Raw genomic sequence first — 16,083 nt, forward strand, 5'->3', positions numbered from 1 at the left:
TTTCCCTGACTCTGGCTTCTCTGACTCAGAAGGTCCCTTGGACCCCGTCCTTCCCATGAGACGGTCCTGTTTCTGCCCCATCAGCTGAGGCTCCAGGCCACTCCACTCCGCCTGCCCCTTCCCCAGAACCGTGACGTGCTCTGTCCACAGCAGACACTCCTGCTGAAGGGTCATGAAGGTGGCCGTGGCCTCATCTCTGATTCGGTCAACGGAGGGCCAAAGGAAGGAGCGCCAAGGCGCCCCGTAACTCTGCTGAAGTTAAGTACGTGTAATGCTTACAGGAGACAAGATGGACACAACCTCCACTCTGAAACGCAGAATATTAAATACAACTCCACCTATATAACTTAACTGTACAAGCTTATCCACCACGCACAAGAGTCCCAGCAACCAACATTAGTAAGCAATTTGGGATCAAAATCCAAAGCAAAAAAGGACACGAACACCCATGTAGTATGATGTTTTAAATGCGGTTAAGGGGATGCGACTGCCCTGAGTCCTGGGCATCTGACCACAGCAGGAGCTGCCCTCGGCCCCAGGCTCCTGCCTTGCCCGTGGGAGCCGGTCAGAGGGCGGCTCCATGCGTAACTGTCCTTTCCTGGGCTGGGTACCCCGTGGCCGGCTGGCTGGTCCTCAGGGTGCATTGGTGCTCCTCCCAGGAGTAGCCGTAGGGGGTCTAGAAGTTGAGCAGCTCTGGAGAAGGGACCCTGGGGAGGCAGTATATGGTTCCCTGGCTCCTTCAATGAAAAGGAAAAGTACGTGTTAAAGAGGGAAAGGTTTGCCTGGCCTGACGCTTTGTCCCCTCAGCCCCGGAGCAGCCGGCACGGGTCGGGGAGGATGCACATTGGTCAGAGTCCAGTGAGCAGAGAACCCGCCGTCAAGCAGCCTTAAGCATGTTTCTTATTCCAGGAGCGTCTGCTTTTTGTTTGAAATCCTGACTGCTCGGTTCTGGCCGAGGCCCGAGTTATTCTGACATGCCTTGGGTGCAGGAACACCCTCTGCACAGCAGCTGGCGGCTTTCCCCCGCACGTGTCCTGGGACCAGTACCATTAAGCTGCGTCCTCTCCCCTCGAACCCAGAAGGGACCTGACAGGGGTACTGGGCCCTAACTCCACTCCGCCTTTCCCCTTGCCTGGCAGCCCTTCCATCTGCTAGAATATAGGGATTGGGCCTCTGCAGTCCTGTCGGGCTGCTGTGGGCCCCAGCCCGTGGAGTTCAGTCCCTTCTGTGTGCGGGGTCCTGGTGTAAATTCCAGCCAGCCGTAGCCGACCCAGACTCGAACCTCCCGTATCGTTTGTCAGCGTACAACATACTCTTAGTTTCTTTCGTCTGAAGAACATGCACAGCCTCTCCACTCCTGCCTGTCCCTGAATCCAGGCGCAGATCTCTAACTGCCCATTTCATACATCCTCCTGCACGGCATCTCCAATTTAACAGGCCCAGAAATAAACCGGCCTTGCCCACAAAACCCGCCCCGCCTGTAGCCTCCCTGATCTCAGTTGCTGGCAGCGATGGCCTCTCATTACTCAGGCAAACCCCTGCAGGCCTCCTCAAGTCCTCGCTCTTCTGGGCAGCCGACACACCACGCATCAGTGAGCCCCATCGCTCCACAAACAGTCGCTGGATTCCTGCCTGAGCGCACCGGTCTCCGTGCCTCCACCGCGTCCCCTGTATTCATGTCTCTACACGGAGGCCAGCCGATCCTTTAGAAACAAGTCACTCTTCTGTTCCAGACCTTCGCCTGCCCCATCTCAGGAAAACCCAGGTGCTGGCCCTGCACACCTCCCGCCGCCGCCCTCCACCTCTGCCGATGCTCCCCCATCACTCTGTCTGCCCACACACGTTATCAGACGCAGATTCCTGCCGGGGGGTCTTTGCCAGTCCCTCTGCCTGGGTGTCCTTCCTGTCCCCAGAGGGGCGAGGAGCAGAGCTCAGAAAGGCTGCGCTGTCTCCCGGCTTGAATCACGGCACCGCCTCTCCCCACCCCAAGTTGCTCCCTGCCCCTTCCCACGCCTGCAGTCCTAACGCGCTGCATTTCTCTCCTCTTCTCTTCCAGCTGGTTATGTTCTGTCTCTCCCACCAGAACGGGAGTTCTAAGCGGACAGGGATTGTGTGTCTTCCGTTCATCGCTGCGTCCGCAGCCCCTAAGGCAGGACTTGCCCCTGGCAGGGGCCCTCTAGCTACGGGTGACTGAACGAGCCCCGGGCTCTGCCCGCGGGGCTTAAACTGCTACCACCGATCCTGCTGCTCGTCCTCAAATGGCCCAGACCGGCGCCCGCTGAGAGGACTGCCCGTGTCCCCCACATCGGGACCTGCTCCCCGCGAGGCAGGGCCTGGGCTCCGACATCTGAGCGCCTGGGGGACCGTTCCCTCCTCCACTCACTCTAAGTGGGACCTCGGGCAGGTGGCTTGTCCACTCTGAGCCCTGGGGGCGCCAAGAGACGGTGTGTGTGAGCGCTTGGCACCATTTCCTCCCGATCCCGCCCCATCCCTGAGTCCAACTGGTCCTGCTTTCCGTGCTATGCCTTGTGCGTGTTGTCAAGACACGGGTCCCAGTAGCCGCAGGTTGCAAGCGAGGAAACGGGTCGAGGGAGGTGAAGTCTCTCGCCCAAGGTTGCAGAGGCCCACCCAGAGCCCACCTTCTCACCCCATGACTAACCAGCCTGCGCTGCCTGACACCCCCTGGGCCTGAGACTTTGTGTCCACCGTGGGTCTGTCACCTCCCCACACCAGCCACAGGAGCGGGGGGTGGGCAGGGACCGCTCGGGAGGCCCAGCACCCAGGGCGGCGTCCCAGCGCCCCGAGGAACCACCCCGTTTCAGCATCCGTGGGTGCTGCCCCATGGTCCCTGCTGTGGCTCCTCCCGCCCCAGCGCTGCTTCTCCCTGGGAGCGCAGCCCCTTAGGCCCGTGCGGCCCCCACCCTGGACCGTACCTTCCTCCAGGGCTTCTCTAGGCTTTGATGGCTGCCACGTCCCCATTCACGTAATCGGGCTCCCCGTCGTCCTCGTCTGGGCTTCCTACCGGGTAGGGAGGTGCTTCCCTCGGGACCGGCTCTGCGACCCGCGGGCACATGGTCAGAGGGTTCACACGCACATGCCCAGCCCTGTTCCCGCCACCACACCGCCTGCAGGAAAGGCTCCACTGGATGGTGTGTCTGTCCCGTCCTCTCTGGGATTTGCCAGAGGTGCGTCCTGCGGGGAGCAGGGCGAGTGCGATGCCGTGCGTGCGGCTGGATGGGCAGCCGGCCAGGAGGCCCCAACCTCAGGAGGCCACGGTGTTGCTGGGGGGGTCCTGGCAGAAGCTTCGCTGTGGAATCAGCTGGACTGGCCGTAGGGGAGCCCACCCGGCCTTGCCCTCCCAGCCAGATCCCCTAAGCTCCCCTCTCTCCCCCTCCCCTCGACTGTCTGTCCCAGGCCTGGCCCCTCTGAGCCTGCTGAAGGTGACCGTTTGGAAGCACCGGGGCTCCGGCCGCATACCCACGACTCTCCTGGACTCCCGCCACTGCCGGATGGATGCTGAGTTCTGATAACCGTCAGACTCCTCGTCCCCTGCAGGGAGAACACGGGAGAGGGGCTGGCAGAGGGGCAGCCACCATGGCCAGCCCTTAGGCCAGAGAGGTGCCACGTCCACCCCTCCCGAGGGGCAGCCTGTGTCCTCGTGCTGGAGGGAGGGAGGGAGAGTCCAGGACTGATGGGGACTCCTCCTGGACACAGGGTCTGATATTGGTGAACCGTGCAGCGGGGACTTCAGAGCTCAGCGGGGCAGGCGGGCCTGGCCTAGGAGGCCTGCCTCCCTGCCCTGCTCCGGGGAGGGCAGCCTCACCTGATTCGGTTTTCTTTGGCTCACAGATGAGCACGTTCTCATAGGAATTGGTGTCATCTTCATCTGCCAGGGAGAGGGGAGAGGGCGCAGGATGCTGGTGGGCCCTGCCCGACAGGCCTGGCCCTTCCTCTCTCCCTCTGTCTCATCAAGCCCCCAGCCCTCTGGGTCCCCCGGGGCCTCGAACATTCTCCTGGACAAGCTTCTTAATGGGTGCTGGCCTGGCTCCAGCAGCCCCCACCCTGGGCTCCTTCTCTGTCTTCCCCTGAATGCCCTGGGGAGGGGAGATTAGGGGGTGTGGGGGGGTGCAATCAGGCCCACGAGGGACAGTCGGAGAAGGGAGGCCCATCTCTATGGGGTAAAGAGGGGCAGGGAGAGCCACTGGGGGCCCAGGGGACAGGAACCTGCCTAACCCTTCAGGCAGTGGGGTGGGCTGAGGGTCCTTTGTCCGGGGGCCTAGGCTGGTTGTGGCATATCAGAGCCTGGTACCCCGGTATTCCCCCCCCAACCCCCAACGGGGAAGCTGAGCTCTAAACGCCACCCCACCCTGCGTCCATCTGTGTCGAAGAGGCTCTGAGAAGTGAGGGCCTCTCCCCAATTTAGAAACGCAGCGGGGAGAAAAGGACCCCCCCCACCTCTCACCCCAGCCCGGCCCAGGCAGGAGCCCAGCCCTGTGCACCTCTCAGCAGGCACTGCCCACCCTCAGTTCTCAGTTTCTGCAGAGCAAAGGTGTTAGGAGCACCTTTGCTCTTCACAAAGGGTTCCAGTATCCTCGGAGCCTGCAGGGCTCAGCGTTTGTCAACAAGGCTGACCGGTCCCGGTCCAGGGCCTTCCTTCAAGGTCCCCTGTGTGCCCAGCCTTGAGAGGGGCCTGGATGACAAGGGGACCAGCCTGCCCCCTGCCCCTGCCCTCAGCTCCCCTTCTGGCCCCCCTACCCCCTCTTCCTGCCCATCCTTTCCCTCCTTCCCTCCACAGGGCCAGCCTCCCCCAGGTCCCCCCGCCCAGCCCCCTCCAGCCACCTAAACCTAGGCCTGGCCTCCTGCTTTACATCCTCCCGCCACCTCTGGCCCCGCCCCGGGGGTGTGACTTCTGAAGCTGCGCTCCCAGGCCACCGCCTCCCTCTCCCCTTCAGCGACCTTTGCCTCACCTTCCGGGGGCTTCTGGAACCGCCCACTATCGAAATAGTCCGTGGCGAAGGGGTGTCTGGCAAGAAAACATAGACACAGCACCAACGGCTGGGCAGGCCCATGGTCGGGCCGGGAGCTTCCTGAGCAGGCAGCGAGGCCAGGGCTGCTCCGGCCGTCACTGCCCCAGAGCCTGCGAGGGGCCCTGCCAGGGTCTCCCCCGATCCTCCCACCCTGCTTCCCTGCACCCCTGAGCTGCCCTGGCTCCAGCCACCTCACCGTGTGGCCTTATGCAAGTTACCTCCTGCCCTGGGCCTCAGTTTGCCCAACTGTGAGATGAGGAGACGTCCTGGGGGCCCTTCCTATCTGAGGGTCAGTGGAACTCGTCTCTGACCGGGTGGTGCAGGATGAGGTCCCCCAACGGCCTCCCCCACCCCCAAACAGAGCAGGGCTCCTTCCTGTCCCTGTCCTCAGCCCCCCCAAAGCTACGGTCATCTGAGGGAAACAGAGCTACGGAGAGCCTGCCCGGGCCAGCGGGTTCCAGGGCAGGAGGCCTTTCTCACGTAAGGAGGCTGCGGGCAGGGCGGGCAGGGCGGGCGGCGGGGCGAGGGGGTGGCCAGGGCCCGGAGAAGCCCGCTCACATGTAGGATGCATCTGATGTGCGTCTACTTCCTGCAGGAGGAGGCGAGAATCAGGCCTGAGCACGGGCTGTATGCCCCACTGCGGCCCCCTCCTCCATGGAGCCCACCTACCTTTGCTGAAGTTCTGGTACCTGGAGGATGAAGACTCTGGAAGAAAGGCCAGGCCTGTTGGGTTGGCTCAATGCTGGTTCCCCAGCCCCCGCCCCCTCCCAGCTGTGACCACCGGAGGAAGAAGCCTAGGTGTTTCCAATCTTCACGCCCTCACACCTGCTCTCCGTCCCCTCCCCCTGCTGGGCCAGCCCCATCGGGCCTCCCAGCCCAGCTCACAGCGTCTCTCCTCTGGGAAGGCTTCCTGCTCAGTACCTGTCCCACCAGGTATTCACCCATCTCCGTCCCACCTCGCCCCTGCCCCCAACCCTGTGTCCCAGGGCACTCACCCTCGAGGCTGGGGGAGAACTGCAGCAGCTTGTCCTTCCTGCACGGGAGTGGGGCAGAGGCTAAGGAGGGGCTGGGAGAAGGCCCCGGGTTTCCTGGGGGTCTGGAGGCCACAGTCCCACAGCCCCCCGGTAGGGCCCTCAGAATCAGAACTGGGGCTCTGAGGTCCGAGGAAGGAGCAAGGTCTTGGCCTGGGCTCAGCCAGGTGGGGACCCTGGGGCCCACCTCATTGCCTCCCGTGGGGCTGGGACAGGGGCTCCTTCCTACCTTGCTGATGCCGCATTGGAGGCCGTGTCCACCAGGGGCCCTGGCCAGGCCTCCCTGACCACTGCAAAGGTTGACGGGGTGTTGGCTGGGCCCCCAGGCCAGCTGCCCAGCACAGCCCCCTCACCCCATCACCCCACTAGATCAGGCCTGGCCACAGCCTCAGAACAATGGGGACGAAAGGGACTTTGATGTGGACACTCCCAATCCCGAGCCCAGCCCTGGACCCTTCTGTCTGGGGACTCACGGGTATAGGTCCGGGCCACTGCAAAGTTCTGCTGATTCTCTTGCCTGGAAACACATGGAGCTGTGCTGAGCCAGGGCCTGGCCTCCCACAGCCCCAGGGACAGAGGGGCAGGACAGACGGACAGGGAGGGACAGACCAGGGCGAGAGTGAGGAGGGGCTGCCAGCCCCCCAGGACTCAGATCCAGGGCTTCCTGATGCACCCCTTCTCTAGAGTGCTTCCCTGCCTGCCCACCGCGCGCCCACACTCTCACATGGCCCTGCGCTGGAGCCAGCTGCCAGCCAGACATATGCCCCCACAGAGCCTCCCCAGGACCCCTGGAGATGCCCAGGAGAGTCTGTGGGCAGGGCTGGGGCAGCTGCTCAGGGACCTGGCAGTGACGTCAGCCAGGAGCAACAAAGAGGCTGCTCCCACCACCTGCCATCCCAGGAGTGTTTAACGTTCCTAAGAGAGCACGGTCCTCTTAAGTTGTTCACACACGCCATTTACTCCCCAGTACCTGATGAGGCAACTTCAAGGCTTAGCAGACACAGCCAGGTATCTAACCATCACCTTCTTCCTTTGAAACAGAACCCTGATTTTCATTTAGACAGCCACATACCCATCCAAAGGACTGTACTTCCCAATAAATGGGACTACATCAAACTAGAAACCTTCTGCTCAACAAAGGAAATCATCGACAGAACAAAAAGACAACGTACCGATTGGGAGAAGGTATTTGCAAATGATATATCCAATACGGGGTTAATACCCCTTATAACATAATATATAATTAACTCAACAACAAAAAAACAACCTGATTAAAAAATGGGCAGAGGAACTGAATAGACACTTTTCCAAAGAAGACATACAGATGGCCAACAGACACGTGAAAAGCTGCTCACCATCACTAATTATGAGGGAAATAAATGCAAATCAGAACCGTGATGAAGTAACACCTCACACCTGTTAGGACGACCATTATCAAAAAGACAAGAAATAACAAGGGTTGGTGAAGATGTGGAGGAAAGGAAACCCTTGGGCACTGTTGAGGGGAATGTAAATTGGTGCAGCCACTATAAACACAGTATAGAGATTCCTCAAAAAACTAAGAATAGAGCTACCATATGAGCCAGCAATCCCACTCCTGGGTATTTATCTAAAGAATACAAAATAACTAATTTGAAAAGATATATGCACCCGTATGTTCATTGCAGCACTATTTACAATAGTCAAGACATGGAAACAACCTAGGTGCCCATCAACAGATGAATGGATAAAGAGGATGTGGTATATATATACACACTGGAATACGATTCAGCCATAAAAAAGACGAAACCTTGCCATTTGTGACAACATGGATGGACCTTGAGGGAATTATGCTAAGTAAAATAAGTCAAACAGAGAAAGAAAAATTCTGTATGATTTCATTCATATGTGGAATATAAAAAAGAAACAAACAAAAAAGCCCAAAATAAATGACTAAACCAAACAAAAACAAACACATAGATACAGAGAACAGAATAGTGGTTACCTGTGGTTACCAGGGGTGGGGAGAGCAAAATGGGTGAAGGGATAGATGGAAACTAAATTTTTGTTGGTGAGCTCAATGTAGGGTATACAGAAGTAGAAATATAATGTCGTACACATGAAACTTATATAATGTTATAAACCAGTGTTACCTCAATTTTTAATAAAAGGCTATATTTCCCAGCCTCCCTTGCATTTATGTGTGACCATATAATTCTGGTTAATGACATGCAAAGCCAAGGTTGTTGGGCCTTCAGGAAAACTCCTTTAAGGAGGCACTGCTAACTGGGATGCCCCATTTCTGTCCTTCTCCTTCATTCTTACTACTTACTGCCTGGAAGGCAGAGATGAGGGCTGGAGCTCTAGCTGCCACTTTGGACCATGAAATGCCCTTGGGAATGAAAGCCACTGCTAAGGATAGTGGATCAGATTAGCTAATCATTAAACCATTTTGGGTTCCTCCCCTGGCCCAGAATGGTGACCTGCCCCAGCCTTCCAGCCTGGGGGTCAGAGTGATCTGATTTAGGAATGATGCCCTAAAACCACAGAAGAGAGTCAGGCATGGCTTCCCAGAGGAAATGAAGCAGGAGCTGGGCCTGGCACACACAGGCTGATAGGACTGAACCCAAGTGAGGTGGGGAGAGCCCAAGTCTCCCCTCCCAGCTCCTCCCACTTAGGCCTAGTTTTCCCACCTCCCACGTGAGGAGGTTTAACTTGTACCTCTGACTATCTTCGGTTCTAAGATTAATCAGGGGCCTGGAGTGGGCAGGGACTAAGGGAGGAGGGGAGAGGGAAGATACTGAGGAACTTGCCCTGGGGCAGGGGTGTGGGTGGGCACTAGGGGAGCCCAGCCCAGCCCTGGTGGAGGTTATGGGCTGGCGAGCCAGGGGACCAAGTGGCCCCCAAAGCCTTGGAAAGTCCAGCCCCGGCCCCAGGAGTGGGCATGGATGGGAAAATTCTATTTTCAAATCTCTGTGGTTTTTCAGTTGCAAAAGGAAATGAGAGAGGGTGTGTGTGTGAGTTTGTATGTGAGTGCCTGCCCAGGCGTGCAAGCGAGTGCCGTGCGTGTGAGAAGTGCACGCATGAGCGAGTGCTGGGGGAGCCTGTGGGTGCAAGTGGGCATGCAGGCCTGTGCACGTGTGTGCACGCGGGTCTCAGAGCCCTCCACCAGGCACTGTAAGGACACCACTGGCTGCTGCCCTCCTGCCTCGAGTTGTTCTTGGGTTGCCCCCCGATCTTCAGTGCCCAGCACTGCTGACCCTCCCACGGCTCACAGAATGGCCAGCCTGTCCCCAAGGTGCCTGGAACTCCCTCCTGCCCAGGTCCTGCAACTCTGCCTGGGGTCAGTGGCCCCGTTTCATCTCACCCCCACTGCCCTGCTTCCAGCTCTCCCGTGGCTCCCTTTGGCCCTTAGGACAAAGGCCAAGGTCTCTCTCCACAGTCAAGACTCTTCTTTCTCCGCATTCAGCTGATCTCTCTCAAGACATGCTCACAGCGACCACCTCATCCCCAAGACAGTGTCCACCCCGGCCCGACATCGGCAAATGCCCACACCATTTCCTCTCTCTCTGGATGTCCCCTTTCGCCTTCTTTCTCTCTTAAAATCCCTCCCGCCTCCTCCAGGAGGCCTTCCCTGGTCCCCCAAGTTTCACACCCATATCCTCCCCTGAGGTCCTTTAGTGTTTTCCAGGGGAGACTCGGACACAGCGCCCGGTCTCTGTTCCCCTCACTGCCCCGGGAGGGTGGGATTCCTCTGTCGACCTCCAGCACCGGCACAGCACGCTCCCCAGGGCTGGGGTCACTGCGGGGATTTCTGGAGATGCTCCTGGGCTAGCTGGAGAGTGGCATCCCCTCCTCCCCTCCTGTGGCATCCCCAGCCCTCCCCGACCAGGCTGGGGCCAGGTCCGAACAGCCCCTGGGCACCCCCTCGCCCTCCCCTAACTGCTTAGAACCCACTAGAGCCCGGCACGGAGGAGGTGTGAGTGAAGGGTTAGGGGTGGGGCGTGGCGGTGCCCGAGGGGATGCCCACATGGACACCCATGCCCAGGGCACACAGTGTCACCGTGCTGGGGACACTGAGACACTCACAGGCTCCTCTGCTCATAGATTTTCTCGGACCTCTTTGCACCTGCAAGAACAGGACCAGATTAGCAAGCGTCCCGGGGCCAGGTGGGAACTGAGATCTGAGGCCCAACCATTGTGTCTCCCCTGTGCCCTGTGCAGGCCTCAGACCGGACGTGCGGGCTAAGCCACCGATCGCTGGGGGCCACCTGACACTGGCAGGGGTTGCTCACCATTTATTTAGGAACGCGGAGCGTGGAGAAGGCGGACGCAGGCAGCCCAGCCCCCCTCCCCACGCTTGTCCAGCGCAGTCCATCGGCCCCAGACACACGCCCTTGACCCAGCAGAACCAAAGCCCCCAGCGAGCCAGACCCATTGTCTTCAGAGGAGAAACCCAGGCCCCTGGAGTTCACTTCTGCCTCCTGAGGCTTATCTGACTGCCCCTTCCGACTGCAGCCAGGTCTGGGCCTGAGTGGCTCGCTGGGTACACCGCACGCCCCTCCCTCGCACCTGTGACCCCAGCCTTTACCTGCGCGGGGGGAGCAGCGCACACACAGGCCGGCCGCCGCCCCCAGCAGCAGCAGCAGTAGGGCCGCCCCCGACCACAGCAGCTCCGTGTCCGCGCTCATGTCCACTCCTGGCCACTCTTCCTGCAGGGCTGCAACGTGGGGGCACTGTGAGCTGGGGTGGAGGCTGCAGGGCCGCCCCCTCCAGGAACCCCAGGTTTCTGGCCCCCACTGTCCCCTGCCAACCCCACAGCTGAGCCCAGCATCACCTCCCCTGCCTGCTCTGGGACCAGGCAGGGACAGAACCAGCCCTGTTCCCCCATCTGACCCCAGCCTGCACCCCGGGCTCCCAGGGCCATCATCAACTCTTGGTTAAGTGCTGGAAGGTTCTGGAGACCCGCCAGACAGCACCACATGTATGTGCACACTCCCACGCACGTCTTCGCTTACCCCCCAACTGCCCGTTGAGGGAGAGGCTCGAGCCATTTCACAAACAGAAAAACAAAAGCCAGAGATCCCACAGCTGCTAAGGGGAAAAACAGGATTTGAACTCCAGCCTCCAGACCCTAATGCTGGCTCCGCCCACTGCATCCTGTTGCCTCCTGCCAGCCCAGCTTTATTCCCCAACCTCAGAGTCCATGGCCCCTTCTGCCTGGGAGCCCCTGGCAGCCCCCATCCACCCTTGGGTGGTTCTCCGCTCCCACCCATGGCCTCTGGGGAAGCTGGGGGTGGGATTTCCATTCCTAAAACACCCATCTGCCCAGATTCCTCCTGCCCTGGGTGATGGAAGGAGGGAGGTCAGGAAGGCTTCCTGGAGGAGGTGGGCCTGAGACCAGGAGGGGAAGAAGGGCGCCTGGGCAGATGGACCTTGGTGGCTGGTGGTGGGATGTGCTGGGAGGTGGGGCTAAAAGGCTGCTTCTTGGGTCAGTGGCCGGTCCCAGCCTCGGGGCCCCGCTGTGACTGCCAGGCCTCAGCAAAGCCACAGGCACCCACACAGGAGGGCCTGGTGAGTACAGCCCTCTTGAGGGGCCCTCCAAGGAGAATCATTACAACTATAAAGAGACTCAGCTCCCCCCTTGCAAATGCCAGTGACAGAGCTGAGGGCAACCAGGGGTCCTGAGAGGGCAGTGCCCCGTGGTGGGCACATGGAGCCCACGCTACTGAGTGTCCCCTCGGTGAACGCCTGTTCCTCCTGCCGCGGCGCACCTGGGAGGAGGCTTCTCCCTGCTTCCCAGCTGGGGAAAGCAAGGCTTGGGGAGACCTGAGCTCTGTGCTGCCCGCCTCCTGCTCCGGGCTCCCCAGAGGCCTGCACTGCACCCAGCCGTCCCCCTCGCCGCTCTGAGCTTCCTGATTCCCTGTGGCAAAGATGACAAGGAATCTCCGTGCAGGGCTGAGCCCCAGTCAGGGGCCCGTCATGAAGAAGTCACCTCTCCTTCCCCCAAACTCCAAGTGAGTCAGCGGAAACATGACCATTCCCAAACCTCATGACCCAGCGGCCTCCACACGAGGAGAGAGGATGACCTGATCACCCCAGGAGGTTGTCCGAGGGGATCTACGAGCCTGGGCACTGCCCTCCCAGGCCGCATACCCTCCGCCCTCCCCCCCACCTCGTTCTGCCCCGGGGCTGCCTCCCTCCCGGGCCTCCAGCCAAGGCCCAAGTCCATCTCAGGCTGGTGAGGTTGGGAGCATCTGGCCTTGAAGCAGGGAAGCTTGCCTGTGCCTCGGGGTCTCTTGGCGTCAGTTTTCTCATCTATAAGACTGGGATCAACCCAGGCCGTTCCTCAAAGAGTCGTTGGGTGGACAAGCACGTCCAGCCTGGATCACGGTTGGGGTTTCCGGAAGAGAAACTTGCTGAGGGTGTTATTTCCAGCTGGCTGGTCTGGACAGTTCCCTTGGGCTCCCACCCTTGACGTCTTTGTCCTTTGGTCAAGACAGAGACTCTTTCTGCCCCAGAGGAGGTTCAGGCACAGACACATGGGAGAGTTGCACCCATGGGACAATGGTCCAGCACTGGCCACCGCTGGGGTCTGCTTAAGACCCCAGGTTCAAGTCCACACTCTCAGCTTGGCATTCAAGGCCCTGGGACCTGGGCTGCTGACCTCTGCTGCCCTCCCTCCCAGAGGACCCCGACCATCAGAAAGCCCTCTTGCTTCCTGGCCCTGCAGACGCTCGGGATGCCCCCAGCCCTGGTCCATCTCCACCGACCTGGCACCGGGTGAGGGAAGGGAGGGGAGTATGAGAACACAAATTCTGCCCCAGCTGTTGAATCCCAGTGTCACCAGCCTTCGGTCACCCCTCTGTTAAACGAGGGAAAGAATAACACTCAACACTCAGGTTGCCACCTGAGGCCCAGCATTGAGAGGATGCCTGTAAGGTGCTAGTGCCGGCCGGTGGGACATGGTTGCCTGTGACCACTGTGACTTGCCATCATCACGGTCCCTGTGGGATGGGAAAAGACAGCCGCATCCTGTCGGGGCCAGAGCCGGCTGGACGGCCCGCACTGAGCAGTGTGGGTCAACCCTACCTGAAGCCCTCCCTGCCGGGTCCCCCAGACATGCAGGCCTGAGACCCCCCTCTACTGCACCATGCAGGGCATCGTGGTGGGACCCTGGGAGGGGCTGGGATCTGAAGGAGAGCAGCGCTGTTGCCCCAGCCCTTCGGTTGTCACAGACGCGGGTAGCATCACCTTGGAGATGCCAGCTCCTTTCTTCCAAGGGAGGAGAGGGAGGCCCAGAGAGGTGAGTATTCTGCCCAAGGTCACACAGCTGACCAGTCACAGAACCAAGATCTACACCCAGGGCAAGCTGACTCCAAGGCCTACACTCCTTTACGTAAATCCTTTCTTATATTATATATATATATATATATATTTGCTTATATTACATTTTTAAGAATCACGCAATATTTTTTAAAAGAGAGGCTCATTTGAGGAAAACTCTGTGGCTGCCCCCCAGACTGAATCAATCTGTCCTCTCTCCTTGCTTTCCCAACCAGGCCTGAGAACAAGTGGGGCAGGGGAGGGCGGAGGGAGAGGGGCTGGGCCCCTGGCGCAGGCAGGCCCGGCAGCCCCAGGAGGGCCCCAAGGGGCCAGACAGGGCTGAGTCGGGTGGGGAGGGGAGGGGAGGCCGCCACAGACCATGGCCTGCAGGCCAAAATAGCAGAAAGGGAAGTGGGCAGTTTTCATATGAACAAGTTTTGCAACAAGCTGACGGCGGAAAAGCTCTCAGGGCTGGGCTGAGCAACCCTCTGCACCCAGCCTCTCACCCTGAAAGGCCCTTGGCAACCCTGCTGCCCAGCCTCCCAGCCCTCCTCATGTATTACATGGGGAAACTGAGGCCCACCAGGGCCGAAGGTCAGGCTGCGGGGGTAGGGGTGGACCCAGAGGTCCCCGTCCGACCCCTGGAAAGGCTTATCCGCTGGGCTCTGCTCCGTTTTCCCAAATAACCTTGGCTTTCAGATGAGGCTGACCGAGAGGTCTCTAATGGAGGCTCTTATGCTCAGGCGGCCGGGGTAGGGACCGGGGCAGCCCTTGTTCCGGGCACGGGTGCGGGATGGTGAAGGCCAGGGCCACCCGTAGGCAGAGCAGGGTGCCAAGAGCACCCCAGGTCATTTGTAGAGACGTGGATGCATCTGGAGACTGTCACACAGAGCGAAGTAAGTCAGAAAGAGAAAAACAAATATCGTATATTAACGCATATATGCAGAACCTAGAAAAATGGTACAGGTGAACCGGTCTGCAGGGTAGAAATAGAGACACAGATGTAGAGAACAAACGTATGGACACCAAGGGGGGAAAGCGGTGGTGGTGGTGGTGGTGGTGGGATGAATTGGGAGATTGGGATTGACATGTATACATTGATGTGGATAAAATGGATAACTAATAAGGAACTGCTGTATAAAAAAATAAATAAAATAGAATTTAAAAAAACAAACAAAGAGCACCCCAGGGCCTACAGTTTCTCAGCCCCCCAGCAGAGAGCTGGTGGCCAGCCTGGGGGCTGGGCGGGGTGGCCGGGACAGCTTCTTCCTCCAGGCCAGGGGCAGGACCTGGCTCTGCTTATCTGTAGCATCTCTCCCATCCTCCCACAGCCCTGGGGCAGGGTTGTTACAGCCCCATTCTACAGATGAAGAAACCAAGGCTCACGGGTCTGGGCCTGCGGAGCTGCTGTCCTCGACCCTCACCCGACTCTGGAAGTGATGGAACCCGCCCTGGGGGGCTTCCCAGGGCTGTGCAGGCTGGGCCGGGGAAGGCGGGGCGGGAGAGGGGCCAGAGCCCCAGAATCAGCTGCCCCTCTAGTGCCACAGGGTCTGGGGCGAGGGCTTGCTAGCTGGGGGTGCCAGGACAGGGCTGGGGCCAAGGGAGGGGGTGCCGGGCATCCCAGCTTCTTTCCAGCCCACCCGCCGGGCAGCCAAGCTCTCCTGCTGGGCCAGCAGGGCCACTCCCAACCCCGTGGGGTGTCAGGGGGACAGCCTCAGGACCCCTGCCTTGGGGGCCAGGCTCCAGGCACCCCTGGAAAAGGCTTACCTGAGAGCGGGGGTCTCCTCACTGCGGCCACCTCATCCTGAGCCCACACACCTGCCTGATCCGATGTCAGTGCCACAGACACTGGCAGGCAGGATGCAAGGCGGCGAGCTTCCTGTCAGCCACTGAATCATCCCTCATACATCCGCTGCTCTGCCGGACAGGCTCTGCTCTTAACAGACAGAGGCAGAGAGACAGACAAACAGACAGAGACAGAGAGACAGAGAGACACACACAAACAGGCACAGAGAGAAAAGAAAGACATGGACACACAAACACACACAAAATTCACACTAAATACACACACACAAACACATGTCTCACAAAGAGGAAGTGACACACACTGCGGGACAGGGACAAAGGGAACGAAATGGGGGAGCGCACACAGACACGCACAGGCAGCGAGAGAGTAGGAAGACATGGAGAGACACACTGAAAACACACACACACACACATAGAAATACACATCCACAATGAAAAAACACACACACACAGATATACGTGCAGGGAGAGAATGAGAAACACAGATACACACACACACACACAACATCGGATGTGGGTGGATGGGCACAGACATATATCAGGGCAGACATCACAAACGAATGGGCAGAGACAAAGACAGATGGACAAAGGAGTGGACAGTCCCTGGCAGCAGAGGAAGGGACCAAGCTGAAGGACAGAAGGAAGGACAACCATGACTCCTCTGCCAGGCCTGGGAGCCTCCACACACCCATTTTCCAGATGAGGCTCACAGAGGCATCGAGCCAGCCAGGGCGGCTAGAGCTCAGCCCCCACTCCCTCCACCTGCTGCCCTGGTGCCTGGGCCCTTCCCTCAGAGGTGAGGATGGCGCTAGAGAGACAGGTGCGCCGCACGCACGCAGCAAAAATGTTCCCCAGTGCCTCCCGTTACTGGCCATTAAATAACTTGCCCAAGGCCGCTTAACTCTTAGTGGCGC

General features: G+C 59.4%; 1 protein-coding gene across 5 annotated transcripts; it reads right to left on the bottom strand.

Annotated features, from left to right (window-relative positions):
* Positions 1 to 449: 449 nt before the first annotated feature.
* LAT2 (linker for activation of T cells family member 2) lies at positions 450 to 15,473 on the bottom strand. 5 transcript variants are annotated; one of them, XM_060122751.1, is made up of 13 exons: positions 15,131 to 15,473; positions 10,629 to 10,757; positions 10,127 to 10,166; positions 6,532 to 6,575; positions 6,288 to 6,348; positions 6,023 to 6,060; positions 5,697 to 5,732; positions 5,586 to 5,616; positions 4,968 to 5,023; positions 3,824 to 3,886; positions 3,478 to 3,549; positions 2,934 to 3,054; positions 450 to 737 (listed from the first exon to the last, which is right to left on the bottom strand). In XM_060122751.1, exons 2-12 carry the CDS (start codon positions 10,726 to 10,728, stop codon positions 2,951 to 2,953), a joined length of 645 nt encoding a protein of 214 aa, XP_059978734.1. In that variant the 5' UTR covers positions 10,729 to 10,757; positions 15,131 to 15,473; the 3' UTR covers positions 450 to 737; positions 2,934 to 2,950. The 5 variants fall into 5 exon arrangements, with proteins under 5 accessions (XP_059978734.1, XP_059978733.1, XP_059978736.1 ...); XM_060122750.1 differs by lacking the exon at positions 15,131 to 15,473 and adding an exon at positions 12,320 to 13,293; XM_060122753.1 differs by lacking the exon at positions 15,131 to 15,473 and adding an exon at positions 11,812 to 11,975.
* Between the last annotated feature and the right edge of the window lie 610 nt (positions 15,474 to 16,083).

Source organism: Lagenorhynchus albirostris, chromosome 15 (genome assembly GCF_949774975.1).
Source record: "Lagenorhynchus albirostris chromosome 15, mLagAlb1.1, whole genome shotgun sequence".
Taxonomy (NCBI): domain Eukaryota; kingdom Metazoa; phylum Chordata; class Mammalia; order Artiodactyla; family Delphinidae; genus Lagenorhynchus; species Lagenorhynchus albirostris.